Source organism: Rhizoctonia solani, chromosome 14, assembly GCF_016906535.1.
Source record: "Rhizoctonia solani chromosome 14, complete sequence".
Taxonomy (NCBI): Eukaryota; Fungi; Basidiomycota; class Agaricomycetes; order Cantharellales; family Ceratobasidiaceae; genus Rhizoctonia; species Rhizoctonia solani.
The window spans coordinates 1,579,421-1,593,362 of NC_057383.1; the positions used below are offsets into that span (position 1 = coordinate 1,579,421).

At 47.8% G+C, this 13,942-nt stretch overlaps 5 protein-coding genes across 5 annotated transcripts; 2 read left to right on the top strand and 3 right to left on the bottom strand.

Moving 5' to 3' along the window:
• Nucleotides 1–528: 528 nt before the first annotated feature.
• On the bottom strand, nucleotides 529–2,820 carry RhiXN_11116 (Multicopper oxidase; the record flags this gene model as incomplete). Its single annotated transcript, XM_043330931.1, has 9 exons — nucleotides 529–657; nucleotides 720–826; nucleotides 888–1,058; nucleotides 1,110–1,745; nucleotides 1,800–1,965; nucleotides 2,019–2,162; nucleotides 2,218–2,257; nucleotides 2,313–2,561; nucleotides 2,585–2,820. The coding sequence occupies 9 exons, from the start codon at nucleotides 2,818–2,820 to the stop codon at nucleotides 529–531; spliced, it is 1,878 nt and encodes a 625-aa protein (XP_043186276.1).
• A 1,639-nt stretch (nucleotides 2,821–4,459) lies between these two features.
• On the bottom strand, nucleotides 4,460–6,629 carry RhiXN_11117 (Sugar (and other) transporter; the record flags this gene model as incomplete). Its single annotated transcript, XM_043330932.1, has 10 exons — nucleotides 4,460–4,767; nucleotides 4,820–4,919; nucleotides 4,988–5,245; nucleotides 5,299–5,409; nucleotides 5,466–5,636; nucleotides 5,686–5,793; nucleotides 5,845–5,981; nucleotides 6,034–6,257; nucleotides 6,310–6,484; nucleotides 6,542–6,629. The coding sequence occupies 10 exons, from the start codon at nucleotides 6,627–6,629 to the stop codon at nucleotides 4,460–4,462; spliced, it is 1,680 nt and encodes a 559-aa protein (XP_043186277.1).
• A 749-nt stretch (nucleotides 6,630–7,378) lies between these two features.
• Nucleotides 7,379–9,052, top strand: RhiXN_11118 (carbohydrate esterase family 16 protein; the record flags this gene model as incomplete). Its single annotated transcript, XM_043330933.1, has 8 exons — nucleotides 7,379–7,463; nucleotides 7,766–7,855; nucleotides 7,909–8,157; nucleotides 8,215–8,234; nucleotides 8,288–8,404; nucleotides 8,475–8,658; nucleotides 8,713–8,884; nucleotides 8,941–9,052. 8 exons carry the CDS (start codon nucleotides 7,379–7,381, stop codon nucleotides 9,050–9,052), a joined length of 1,029 nt encoding a protein of 342 aa, XP_043186278.1.
• Nucleotides 9,053–9,600: 548 nt separating this feature from the next.
• RhiXN_11119 (carbohydrate esterase family 16 protein) lies at nucleotides 9,601–10,889 on the top strand (the record flags this gene model as incomplete). The annotated part of the gene is made up of 6 exons (XM_043330934.1): nucleotides 9,601–9,757; nucleotides 9,956–10,084; nucleotides 10,140–10,261; nucleotides 10,312–10,495; nucleotides 10,546–10,717; nucleotides 10,772–10,889. The coding sequence occupies 6 exons, from the start codon at nucleotides 9,601–9,603 to the stop codon at nucleotides 10,887–10,889; spliced, it is 882 nt and encodes a 293-aa protein (XP_043186279.1).
• A 170-nt stretch (nucleotides 10,890–11,059) lies between these two features.
• RhiXN_11120 (rhamnogalacturonate lyase) lies at nucleotides 11,060–13,393 on the bottom strand (the record flags this gene model as incomplete). Its single annotated transcript, XM_043330935.1, has 17 exons — nucleotides 11,060–11,099; nucleotides 11,153–11,231; nucleotides 11,286–11,310; nucleotides 11,370–11,473; nucleotides 11,528–11,691; nucleotides 11,747–11,761; nucleotides 11,829–11,846; nucleotides 11,899–12,052; nucleotides 12,105–12,172; nucleotides 12,228–12,372; nucleotides 12,431–12,573; nucleotides 12,627–12,709; nucleotides 12,768–12,808; nucleotides 12,860–13,017; nucleotides 13,072–13,119; nucleotides 13,172–13,254; nucleotides 13,304–13,393. The coding sequence occupies 17 exons, from the start codon at nucleotides 13,391–13,393 to the stop codon at nucleotides 11,060–11,062; spliced, it is 1,458 nt and encodes a 485-aa protein (XP_043186280.1).
• Between the last annotated feature and the right edge of the window lie 549 nt (nucleotides 13,394–13,942).

Genomic DNA, 13,942 nt, shown 5'->3' on the forward strand with positions numbered 1-13,942 from the left:
CAAAGTTCTCTAGGGTAACTTTCTATGGTCAACGAGTCACAATACAATTCAGTCTGCCCGAACTCGATGCTGGGCTTGAGATCGTTGGAGGCAGACGCGATCGAGCGAGTCACGTCAATAAGCGACGGGCGCTCGGTGTTTAACGGCTCATATCCGTGGGTGTGGAATGCTGACCTTGATGTACCTGTCGCCTGGCGGACTAAGACTGCACAGAGATGGATTTATACCTTACTTAAGGTTCTTCTGTTACTCCCCTACATTAAGGTATAACCCGAGCTACGGGACTTTGTGGCCAAGAATAGCCGTATTGGTTGATTTAAGAAGGCTTATTCAATCACAGCTGACTCGACCATTGCTAACAAAGACAGAAAAGCAGATGTATTTGGACAAACAAGGATAAAGACAATTTGATGAAATATAAATGACTGAAATAGATAAGACTATCGCTATTCTGACAAAAGCGATATATGAGGTCCGTCAAACGTATAACACGGAAACCTCTTGGTTATTGAATCTTGGCGAGTGCTTCTAGTTCAAAGCAGCCTTCATAACCCGAGACCTACGAAGACGCTCTGTGTCCGGGTCAGGGAGAGAGCGACGGCGGCGACCCAGGGAGGTCGACCAGACGTCAAGCCCGTCGGGGATCTCGCTACACATCTATATTTCGAGCCAAAGTTAGTGTCCTGGGGGATGTGCCATGAATACGATCGATTGCTTACCGCAGTGTTGGCGGAAGGAATGGTCATTTGCGCAACTGCGTCAGGTTGGACGATCACGACTGCCGCAAAACCTTCAGCCAAGTGCCAATCGATATGACAGTGCATGACTAGGAAATTCAGCAGGGTTATAAGTATCGTGCAAGAGGGCCACAATATATGCGCACTTACACCAAACACCTGGGTTGCTGGCTTCAAAGCGAAGGACCGCCCATGACGAAGCAGGAATAATATGCGTATCGCGGCGGATCGGGTTAGTCGTGTTGTAGCTGACTGACTCGGCGTCTTCGAGGGATAGAGTGCCAGAACCTTCAGCAACGATCCAGAAGGTCATTCCGTGCACTAGAAGATGCCTCTTAGTGTGATCCAAACTCAAGTACTATCAGGACTTACGATGGTAGGGATGATCGATCGCCGTGTCGAGGTTATTGATGATCAGGTCGACGGCACCAGTCGAGTCGTATATCGCAGAGGCTAGATTTGATGCGTTGACTGTGCCTCCGGATATAATGGTGTGCAGAACCGGCTGATACACCAAATCAACAAACTCGGTCGCGTTTACCTCAAACCCGGTATCCAGGTTACCATCCGCATCGAGAGAGACCGCGAACCCAGTCTGGAACATCCTACGGCTCACTACGGTCGTAGGGGCATCCTCGACCACGATTGGGGTAAGTGAGGAGGTATCGAGGTCGGTGCATTCGGCCCCGGAAACAACGTCAGTCCAGTCGGAGCTTGTTGGGTCGGTGGTGCTCGCTCCCGTCCCGTCTTCATTCACGTAGCGGACAATCGCATAGGTCGTGTTTGAGAAATCGTCGGGAAGGGTAGTCAAACAAGCAGTGTTCATCTGGGCACGCAGATAATAGGAGTCGCCGACGGAGCCAACGCTTGTGTCGACAATAACCGAGTAGCGCTGCCCGTTGTGGAATTTCACTCGGTGGAGAGCACTGTTGACCTCGTTGTAAACTCCGGTGTCATCGGCCTCGGTGACGTTCATAGTATGTCCGTCAAGGGAGACCCAAAACATAGCTATAAAAATTGATAAGTATCATGTTCGACTATCGACGTAACGTTGCAACAAACCATGAGAGGCCGTATTGATAAGGCGGAAGCGATACTTCTTGTTCGGTACAACCTGAATCTCGAACGGGGTTTGAGTGAAGCACGTGCTACTGTTGCCATAGGTAGCACAGTCCCAGATGCCTTGTCCGTTGATGAGGGCAGAGTTGGGAGAGGGAGCTGCGATACTCTAAGGGTATTTGAGTTAGTGAATGCGCATAGATTAGCCCCAAAACTGCTCACTCCTTGGTAACCAGATGGGGACAGTAGTGCCTCTGTGATTACTGCCGAGGTATCATGGTACCAGTCAGCAACAACCAAGATCTGGTCCTCGTCGTAGTCGACTCCGCGTTTCAAAGGGTCATCCGGGGAGTGAATGATAAGAGGCTAATGGTAAAGAATAAGTGGATTGATAGAAAAGCTTTACATAAAATTCACTGACACCGTGAATGCCGTCCGCGAGCTGGGTCGAAGCATGAGCACTACAGTTTACAGTTAGTTACCAATATATTCGTTAAATCCTCAATGTCTACTTACTGCCACCAGTATGTACCATATTGTCCGCTAACTGTGAATTGGTATGTGAAGCTTGAGCCTGCAGGGATCGGGCACTGAGTAATACCGGCGGGGCCGTCCATCCAAGGGGTGCCTTTCTGGAACAAGCCGTGCCAGTGGATAGTGGTGCCCACACTCAGGTCATTTTGGACGTTGATGATTATTGTATCACCATCGTTTGCCTCGATGGTCGGACCAGGATATTGACCTATAACGTCGATGAGCAAAGGTCTGAATTAGACTCATATGCGAACTTGCCATTCACGACCAGCATAGGACGATAATAGCCGTCTGGTGAGCCAGTTGCAGTTGCAACCGTCCAGTCGTAGGTACGAGTGGCAGGAACGTTGGTAATTTCAAAGTCACTGCTCAGCGTGAGCTGAGAGACTGCTTGTGTCACCGTGGCGGTTGTAGCAGTGGTCGTTTGTGCAGCTGCAAGGCCGAAGAAACCAGCCAGTGCGCCGAGCGCTGCTGGACGTAGGAAACGCATAGCTAGTGATAAGAGCTGAGGATGAAGTAAAAGTGTTGGCTGAGAAGATTTAGCTGAAGTGAGCGATGTCAAACAGCGAGGTACTTATGCGCCCTTATATACAGGCTATTCCGCTTTGTTCATCTTGAGATGCCTTTCTCCATCTTCCCTCTCTACCTAGGCGGGCGCAAACAACTCATACTGTCGGCCCGAGGAGCCGTACCCAATTCAACCATCGTGAGCGGCCATCCTCCGCGAAAACACCAAGCTACTCATTCTCACTGGTGAGTAGAATTGCATAACACTTACCTCAAATAGACATCTGACGGACCAAATTGCTTCTTCGTCTGACAAAGTTGATGGCCGACAGGACTTCGTTTGTATTTCCATCATCATTTGAGCCGATAGCTTTGGCGGAATAGCTGCGCAATTGGAATAATAGGAAGAAATCTGCTGCGCTTATCAGTACCTCGTCGGTCACCGACGGATATCACCAGTCTGGGAGATGCGCAGCGGACTATTCCGTGATGTTCTGGTGTAGACGATAGTTCGAACAACAAGCCGAATGTTGCGCAGCTCCCCGAAATAGATTGTGAGTATTGTCAAGCAGTTAACGTACAGATATATGCATGTATGCGGCGGCCGAACCTGCCATCTTTGCATCTCTCTGGTCTTATTGCAACTTACATTCTGGCTAAAACTCTGGGTGATGTGGATGCCATATGTACGACACTACAAAAAGAAGAGTCATTTGTTGTCGTAGCAAAAATTCGGTAGTTCTCGACAAAGTCGACTTCTCTCTTCCCCCAGAGTGGTATCATAATTGCTGCGTAGCTGGATCGATTATGTAACCACTGACTGCGCTTTCCTCTTCTTTCTGAATATCTCTGGACCCGATAACCGAGTGACCAATTTGTTTTGACCCGAGGAAGAGTATTCAACAAGGTTATGACCGGTGTTCGGATAGGAAGATGTCTAGAATTTTGTCAGAGAGTGCGCAGCTTAATAGTGAACTCTAGAGAAACCCAATTTTGGAATGACTTGCCCGACTCGTAAAGTGTGCAACAGAGGCTGATCCCTATGTATAGAGTAGCACATTTGGAGTCTGTTTAAATGCATGGGTGCAAGATAGTCACGTAGTATATGGGTCGCGAGACCTGGGAGACGTTTAGTATGGGATACTGGCTCAGTCATCGATATGAGGGAATACGAACCGCTTAGCCTGGGTCTTCTTCGCTGAGTGGTCATTTGACAGAGAGCCCGATACAAATAGGAGGAAACAAATACCTATGTCATTAATCAGTTTTTTTGCAAAATCTTTATCGAGGAGAAGGAATGAGACTGTGTGATAGAGGCGCGCAGGACAGGAAAGGGCTACGCGACTCGGACCTACGCGACCGGCACATTAGCCTTCCAATTTCTCGACCAACGCCAGAGCACCGGAGCATAAAAACCTACTTATTTTAGTGCCTTGTTAATAAAGCATCGTTCTCGGGATAAACTTATTTACTGCGATGGCGTCAATATTACTTTACAATTAATTGGAAGTATATGCGCTATAATACATGCAAGAGTGGGACGCATCCAATTTCACTAACAGAAAATTCGAAAAATAAATGCACAATTAATTGGCCTTGGGTTCGTTTTCACTTGATCATGCCTAGACTTTATTGGTTCCGTTGTTGACCATGGCGTCCACGCTACGGTGGCCGTCGGATGAAGCCGTGCGGGATCCAGACCCGGAAGCATCAGTCTCACCAGGAGCCTTTTCATTATGTCTAACAACTGGCTTGTTCGCATCGTGAGCACGCGTTTGGTCAACGAGATCGTCGCGGCCAGAGTAACCGTAGTCCGCAGGAGGTTCCCAGCTGCGAGAGTTCCATGGTTTGACCTTGGGGTCGTTGTACATGACGTCGACTGCCTCGAGGGAAAGACTGGACGACTCGTACAAGAAAAAGAATACGACAACTAATTCGGACGTCAGGTATGGTACGCATATCGGAATTCAATTAGGACTCACCAGCCCCAAGGAGATTACAAGAGGCAAAGATAAACCCGTAACGATATGTGATCTTACGGGTGATGAGAGGAGTGAAGAATGCGATGAGGAAGTTCCAGACCTGCGTCATCGAAAATTCATTCAGTCCTCAATTGCGCTCACGCGGACAATGACGTTTGAAAAACTCACCCAATTGCTCGCAGTAGCCAATGCACCTTGCTTGGCACGAGTTCGGGTGGGGAAGGTTTCACCAATAAGAATCCAGATACCAGGCGCCCAAGTCGAGGCGTATCCCAAAATGAAGAGACAAGCAGAGACAATCATGAGCTTTCCAATGTTTTGGTTCTCGGGTAGTGTGGGGTCGCGTGCGGTGCCTGCCGCCGCGAAAATAAAGAGCCAGATGGCTTGCCAAACACCTCCGACCATCAGGGGGACTCGGCGTCCAAACTGGTTTGACGTCAGTGGGGCAAGAAAGACTTGGCATACGACTTCGTGCTCACCCTTTCCATGACATACAATCCCAAGAAAGTGCATCCAAAGTTGACCGCGCCAAGAATGATCTGGGTGACAAACGAGTCTTCGATACCCACAGAGTTGAAGATGGTTGCTCCCTGAAAGTCATAGGTACGTCAGCGGTAGGCCGTGGTATTTCCGGGTGGGCCCTTACGTAGTAGAAGAAGTAGTTAGCGCCCGTCAGCTGCTGCAGCGACTGCAAGCTCATGCCAAGAAGGGTACGGTACAGAGTCTTGCGCTGAGGACGGAAGCAGTCGAGCCAACCCGCTTTGCTCAGACTCTGCTCGTACTTGACGCTGTCTTGCATTTCGTGGAGATCGCGAACCTTGACACCGGTAAGTTCCCCATGTCTGTCTAAGTATAACATCACTTACGACATGATCATCTCGGTCTTCGACCCTGGCTCCGCGTATACGAGCAATGCTCCGTTCGGCCTCAGCAGAACGACCGCGCTTCAAGAGCCAGCGAGGAGACTCGGGCATCTTGTGGATATCGTTAGCACTTTGTTTCATAGGAAATATTCGTCGGCTTACAAATAATATTCCAACCCCTAAAATGATTGCCCAGACAAGGCCAATTGCGATGACTACCCTCCAGGACGCCGAGTTGTAGGTCTCGCGTGTGCCAATGCTGATACAGTACGCGACAAGGATACCAAATGTAATAAATACTAAAAAGCTCATCATGAGTGCGTGTTCAGGGAGAGGATAATATATGCGTACACTGGTATGTTCCCGTCAGAGTACCACGCAGCTGTTTGGGAGCACATTCGGCCTGGTAGAGAGGTACTGCTGCAGACAATGCGCCCACTCCCAAGCCAGAAATGAACCTGCCAATCATAATCTGATACCATGCTTGGAACGCAGTTACTTGGATGATAACGCCGATGGAAAACACAGCGCATTCGAGTGACATGGCGATGCGACGGCCAAAGAAATCAGCAGTTCTATGATAGTTGTCCGTCATATATTACTATCGATCGTGCTTAAATTACTCACGGTGCTCCGATCAAAGCACCAATAGCGGTACCGACCGACAAAAGAGCAACAATTAACCCTTCGATCCATGTATTGAAGTGACATGTAGACGCATCGCTGCGATCACTACAAGTCGCGAATCGTTGTAGAAAATCCTCCATAAGCAATATATCGCTAATCTGGCCAGTGTCATAGCCTAAATGTCATTTAGCATTATTTACTCGCGTGCCATGGCCCAGACATGGAAGCATACCGAAGATAAAACCACCCATGGACGCCATGACAGCCAACATGATGGCTGCACGCCCCACGGGGGCACCACGAATCTTGAACTGAGCCATAGTAGAAGCGAGGTTGGGGAGGTGGGGGGAACGTATGTGTGAGAGGTGGTGCCTCTATGCGGCCAATTAAATAGCATCGAGGGGATATGACACTACGTCATGTTGAACATGTAACATTTCGGTCCCTTACATGCTGAAATGTAAACCCAGCCGAGAACGGAAACTAAGTCAGTAGAGCCACTAGCACAAGCGCACCATTCAATACTTGCCGGCAACCATGAAATCTTTAAGCGCCCCACTTCTCGGCTTCCGGTGATGACGTCAAGAGCCCGCCAAGCGCTCGCGCATGTAAATATAGCGCACATCTGGGCTCATTCAAAGAGTCAGAACATTGGTTGTATTATGTGCTGTGTTCATACCTTTGCGAACCCATTACCAGGCACGCGTGTTGATATGCTATGCCTATTTCCATGTCATATCTCCTGAGGTGTCCCCGCTCAAGCTCAATTACATGTTTATCCAATTCGTGCTTCATCACAATGGAGTCCGAGGCGATTCGCACGTATCTGCCGACTGTCCTGAGCGCGTCGTTCCGGAGCGAACCGGAAAGGCAAATTTTGTCGCGTGATATTGTTCGGCGTCCCGGCTGCTGGCTCTGTCATTCGGTAAGGACTGGATCCCATGCATGCATGTGTAGCGCCGGTGGCCTAGTGTGGAGGTAACAGCCCGATGCCTGCAACCCTTTCTCGGCAAAGTGGTGCAAGGTTGCGAAGTGGCGGCGGGTGATCTGCAGTCGGTAATTGCCAATCATGGTCACGCTGTCTGACTCGCGCTTACCTACTCCATCCGAAATGGAACCTCATTTGCAACGACCTTCAGGCTCAGTTTACCCTGGTCAGTCGCGGGTTCATCTTGAATCCATGTCCATAACACCTTCGGACCCCAGGCATAAAAGGTTTCCCATTCGCTCTCATTAAGTTTTCCGGACCGTCATGCTTCCCATTTCCCCAAACAGCTCAAGTCACCGGGGTTGCCAATATTCTTTTGTCTATCTTCTATGCTTCTCGGTCATTGGACTACCAATGAGATTATTTCCGGAGGGATATAAAAACATGTCGAGCTATGGACTTGGTTGATCCGTTGTCTCGATATGCTGGGTCAATCTGCTCTGGGCTTCGTGTGTGTGGTTCTGTTAGGAGCCAATGGCGTTTTGGCGGCTCCCAAGTCTCTGAAAAATTTGGTCGCTTTCGGAGATTCATACACCGACAAGGTCAACGTTGGTGACGGTATGTGTAATGTAGCCGTGACGTTCCAGCAAAATAACCAATCTGGCTTCAAGGCGGAATCCCATGGCCGCTCTATGTCGAATCTTATTCCAACCGTACTGTTTCGGTTTATGACTTTGCACGCTCCGGAGGAACTTGCTCTAACAAGATTACACCCCGCCCTTTCCCACCTGTAATGGAAACTCAAGTTCCGACCTACACAGCGAATGTTACAACCAAGTCTGGGAATACACAAATCATTGGCCCAAATGGAACCTACGTCCCACTAGCCAGCAAAGATACCTTGTATTCCATCTGGATTGGTGGGTGCAATTTATTCATATTCTGAATGCATCCTCATCACGTTTGCCTCCCGTCAGGTACAAACGACGTCGGTGCGGTAAGACCCATGATTTTATAGATCTTGAAGGGAAAATCCTAATGAGCGAAAAGGGCGCACTTTTGACCGACCCTCTCCCGGGTATCTCGATCGTAAACACCACATCGTGCGTGTTTGATTGGATGAAGGCGCTGTACGACCAAGGAGCTCGCAACTTTTTGCTGCAGAACGTGAGCTCCCAACACCCTTCCCTCCTGCATAACGTTCAGATTGAAATCGACTTTTCTTTCATTATTATAGATGGTCCCGCTTCACCTTGCTCCCATGTACGCCGCAGATGGGTATCCCACCAAGTTCTGGAGTGCACCGCATAACCAGACCGAGTGGAGCATCCTTATGGCTGAGTTGGTTCGTTCCGGAAATGAGCTCTGGGCGCTTCGTACCAAGTACATTGCTCCTTCTTTGTTCCCGGGTGCACGCATCGGTAGGTCTTCATCTCAACTGCACGATATGATGTGCTGAATGCTTCTGAACGCAGGGCTATTTGATTCATATGGCCTATTTTTGGATATTTACAATAACCCGGCTAAATACCTCGTTGGGCCGACATACAACGTGAAGGATGTGGTCAACGCGTGTAAATTCCCATACGATAACGGCACTCTTGTATGCAATACCCAACCCCAATCCAAGAGGGACTCATATCTCTGGTAAGTGTTTGTATAGTTTTATCCCTGTAGTTTGAGTCTAACACATATCTTCCCAGGTGGGACGAACTGCATCCTTCTGAGCAGGCAAATCGCGTCGTCGCACGTCATATCTTGAACGTTCTCAAGGGCCAGAGCGACCCATGGGTCTCCTGGTATGGTGCAAAATAAGCTATGAGCGCTCTTTTATTTGGGTACTTTGGCCGATTGGCTTACTTGTTAGCGTTACGTCAATATTTGTACCAAATGGTCATTAATCAATATTGCGTAGATGCTTGTTGAACCATGAATGCAGTACAGTCAACTCTCTTGGCTCGCAAGTTGATGATGCAATTTTGCGCTAAAACTGAATTTACCCCGCGCCCTATTTAGCTCTAAGCAATTCACTTGCTGTCAATCAATTGCGGTTGTGGAGGCTTCCAGTAGAGGGAGTTGACTGTAGCTCACATCTTGTCATTCTCGGGTCGCACTCCTTTTGAGGCATCAAGATTGATACCCCGAGTAGCAAGTATATTGCACCGGTCTACAGCCTAGGTTCGATCACCAACCCTAAGTGGCGTATAAGATGTAGGCTTAAGTCTACATTGCACCCTGATCTTACTCGTTTCCGGGAGCTTGGTAGTGACTGCCCTGCTGTTTTTGGCGTTCTTGTTCACCCATCATTTTCCCTACTTATACTTTGAGCTCAAACCATCCCTCTCGTCTCCCTCGCTTCTGAAATGCCAGGAAAACACCCCAATGTCTGCCTCACCAAAGCACTCACACTGGGAGCAGCTTTGATATGTCACATCGACGCTGTGAAGGCGGGGTTTCCATCCATCAAGAACCTGGTGACTTTTGGAGACTCATTTATGGATGAGTTTGGTATCGGTAGTGGTACGTCTATTTTTCGAGGTTTATTTTTCAGACACATTGAGCCTGTCAGTGTGCTAGGAGGAAATTCATGGCCGACATACGTGGCTCAATACTCTAACCATAGCATATCAATATACAATTTCGCTCGTGGGGGCGGTACTTGTTCAAACAAGTTGACTCCTCGAGTTTGACCGGACGTACTGGGCTCACAAATACCAGCCTACAATGCCAATGTAACCCACGAGTACGATGGAGTTACATACATCAAATCACCAGAAAGTGGAGATTACGTCCCTCTCATCACCGAAGAGACCATGATGTCTATTTGGATTGGTACAAACGATGTTGGTCAGTAGCTATGATGGCCTTTGCAACTGAATCTAAATTCACATCCCACACCCAGGCTACGATTCACTTTTGATGAACCCTCAAGAGGGCGTGTCAGTCGTAAATACAACTGCGTGTGTACTTGATTGGATGAAGGTACTGTATGATCAGGGTATGCGTAACTTCTTGCTACAGAATGTAAGTCGAGGCAACTTGTATATATACTAATAATTAACACAATTGTCCAGATGATCCCTCTCTACCGAGCGCCCTTTTACTCGCCGGATGGGTATAATAACAAGTACTGGAATGTACCGCATAATCAAACCGAATGGAGCATTTTAATGGCTGAAATGGTTCAAGCTAGCAACGAGTTGTATGCACTACGGACAAAGTACATTGCCCCTTCACAATTCCCGGGAGCACGGATCGGTTAGTTTTCATATAACGAACAATATGGACATTCTAATAGTAGCACTTAGGCTTGTTTGATTCGTTTGGGTTATTCAACGACATATATAATAACCCATGGAAATATCTGGTCGGTCCCGATTACAACGTGAAGGATGCAATCAATGCATGTCGATATCCCGAAGGAAGCTCGGAACTGATTTGCGTAAATCAGCCACCAGAAGTACACGACTCGTTTCTTTGGTAAGTTGTACCAGGGCGTAAGTAAATGGTTAATGCTAAGCCTGGATGATCCAGGTGGGACGAGATCCATCCTTCGGAACAGACAAACCGTGTTATCGCTCGCCATCTGTTGGCAGCTTTGAAAGGCACGAGTCCCTTTGTATCTTGGTACGGGTCCGTGTATGCGTCCTGAACACGTGAATCCACAAGTTTTATTCCCCTGATGAGATAATTCTGTAGTCAGAGGGAAGTCGGTCCTTTTCTAATCAGGTGCTTGTATGTATATGAATAGGCATATGATTCGAAGTTTCTACGTGATCCAAAAATCGAGAGTATATGTAAATGTATGCAGCATGCAGTTATTTAGTACAGGCGAACAGCGTCAACAACAACGTTCGGGGACCTGTGAAGGGTGTTAGTGAATGTATATAGGTTTTGTTGGAAGTAAATACGAACAAGTACTGTGTTCCAGAAGAACCTGAGATAACGGTGATAGTCATCACGTTTACTGCACTCGAAATCAAGACACCAGAAGCTAGAAAAAAATGATTAACAGGTATCCATCATTATGCCAAAAAAAGCGGCTTACGAATGCTAACGGTGTACCGGGTGTTCTACGGAATAATCAAGTCAATCTACTAAGTTCAACAACTGAGCCTTGTGGGAGACATACATTGCCACGCCATGTGCCTCGGGTTACGCCACGGCTGTCAGGTTGGCTAGGAGCCGGGGGAGCAGGTCCAGTCCAGCCATTGATCGTGACTTGCGGACGTCCACCTAAGTACTTGATAATTGAGATACCTCAAAGTGGGATATTTCAGATCGACATACCGGCGAATGCAAGGGTAACACCTATTTCAAGAGTGCGAGCTCCGAGCTGAGAGCTGCTGAGTCCGAAACGCACGGTTACCGGACCAATATCCTTAAAGATCGCCATGGGGAAATATCCGATATCCTGCTGACCGACTGTGTAAGTGCGGAGCCATTCGTGCATCCTAACGCAAGCTGGTTAGCTGTATATCAGAGTGAACATCAACATCGTGTGCTTACCTTTGATCTGAAGGGCTATTTTGGGTTTGGTAGAAGTATTGAATACATAAGTTGAATTGATATAATTAAAGGAAGTACTTACTGCATGGTCTCAATCATACTATGAATTAAGAATTAGTGGCAGACTCAAATATAACATGTTTATTACTTACTCGGAATTTAGGAACCCTCGGGGTGTTCCGTCGAAATCACCGATCTGCCAAATGACGGTAGGGTTGGCTTCCTGAGACTGAATGTTGTTGGTGATAGTGCCTCCGGCAGTAACCGTAACAGATTCAGTGGCGACAGCAAGCTCGCTCTTGTACACTAATTGCTCGAGTTAGTATGTATCGATCTGCGTGGCAGATCTCGGACATACTGGTCATAGTGTAGGTTCCTGGTTTCATAGCCGGTGAGTAGAAGTTGCCGCTGGAATCGGCACGAGCCCTAAGAACGGGGTTGAGGAAGGTGAATCTATCGTTGTACTGATCTAATGACCTACCAGTATTGTGAATTGGAGTTGGACCACCCGACGACAACCAAGTTAGCGAAGGCAGAGGGTGCACCACTTGCTTTTCCTTTTACATATCCGCGGCCAGAGGTAGGAACCCAGCCGGTAACTCCCATTCCATCCCAGAACGCTAAACCTATACCCCATCATACTCAGCCCTAAATAATGGGTTTAGTGAGAGTTCTATAACTCACTGATATCGGCCGAAGGAGCAGCTCCGGTGGTGAATTGGAGCAAGTAAGGACCGTGTAAGCCCATGCGGTAAGACTCGGTCTGAGCATGGCCCGAGTTCATATAGAAATAGACTTCTTGTTGAGCGCCGCTTTGGTTGTCAATACTTTAAATTATTCAGTTTAGCATCGCATATGAAATAACAGAGAAAGCGCTTACTCTCGGAAGAAGGGTCCTCCAGAGGAAGACTCGTAGCCAGTTCCGGGAATGACCATGTATGCGCCAATATTCGAACCAGTGACCTGGCAAAAGGCATGGTTAATAAAATAAAAATATAGAAACTGCAACGAAACGGCATACTCCGTGAACTTTGTCATCGATGAATTGGCGCGAGGAGTAAACTAGAAATAACTATTAAAATGGATCATGTAGTCAGCGCAACTATTACTTACACTTCGAACGAGTTTGGCCGCTAACAACAAAGACATCGCTACCTTCGACGGTACTCGAAGAACCGGCAATTTTAGATGCTGTCGGTCCGTTAGGAAGAGTAGCAGCATTTAGGCGAGCAATGAATCGCAGCTCTCCGACCGAAGGTTCCGCGGTGATACTTGAGTATGGCATTATAAGCTCTGAATCTACTATGAAGTAATGATTCACTTACTAGGTGGCCATATGAATACCAGGGTTTTTGTACTGGGCAATATAGTAGCTAGGGGACATAATTAGCCAAGCCACACTTGAACTCAGGATTTCTCACTCACTGCGTCAATGTGCTGGTCACGCATGGAATCTTGATGTAGTTACCAATTTTACTCCAAGTACAAGTTGCGCCAATTCCAGATGACTAGAAAATCGCATGAGTAACTAATTCAAGGCTGCGCAACTCAACTCACAATGTGGCTGCGCTTAGTTTGATCCTGAGCCTGAATACCATTGAACAACATGGAAGTAATATCACCGGAAGTCTTCTCAACTGGGGGCATATTAGTATGCGGCGGGTAACCCTACAGTCTCATCAATGACGAACCGGTAAAGACGAGACCACCCGCAGTGTCGACAATAAACGAGTTGCCAGACTCGGTCACTCCAAATGCCGCGAGGGCGGAGCGGCGAGATTAGCCAGAATAAAGGATGCCGATAATAGAGAACGGCTAAACATAGCTCGAAAATAGGAGAGTGAGATTTGGCCTGAGGCTTGGCTATGTGTCCGACTATATACACTGATGCGCAATCCGGGCCGCCGAGAACGCTTGGATGTTCCGATAGCGTTCTAATCCTATTGGAACAGCGAGTTACTAGGTGTGATTATATCTCCACGGGGAGGCTGCAGCGGGAATCCAAATTGTATCATAAAGCAATGTTGAACCGATGCAAAGAACGGCTGTATATTGTCAAAAGGAAATTGAGAATCATATGGTGAGCTTCATAGGCTCGTCACGAGAGCACGGTTACTAGGCAGGTTTAACATGTAAGCTGATGAAATGCCCGCTGACACGGATAATTAGACGTGCAACACCGAGTTTTCGCCAGAG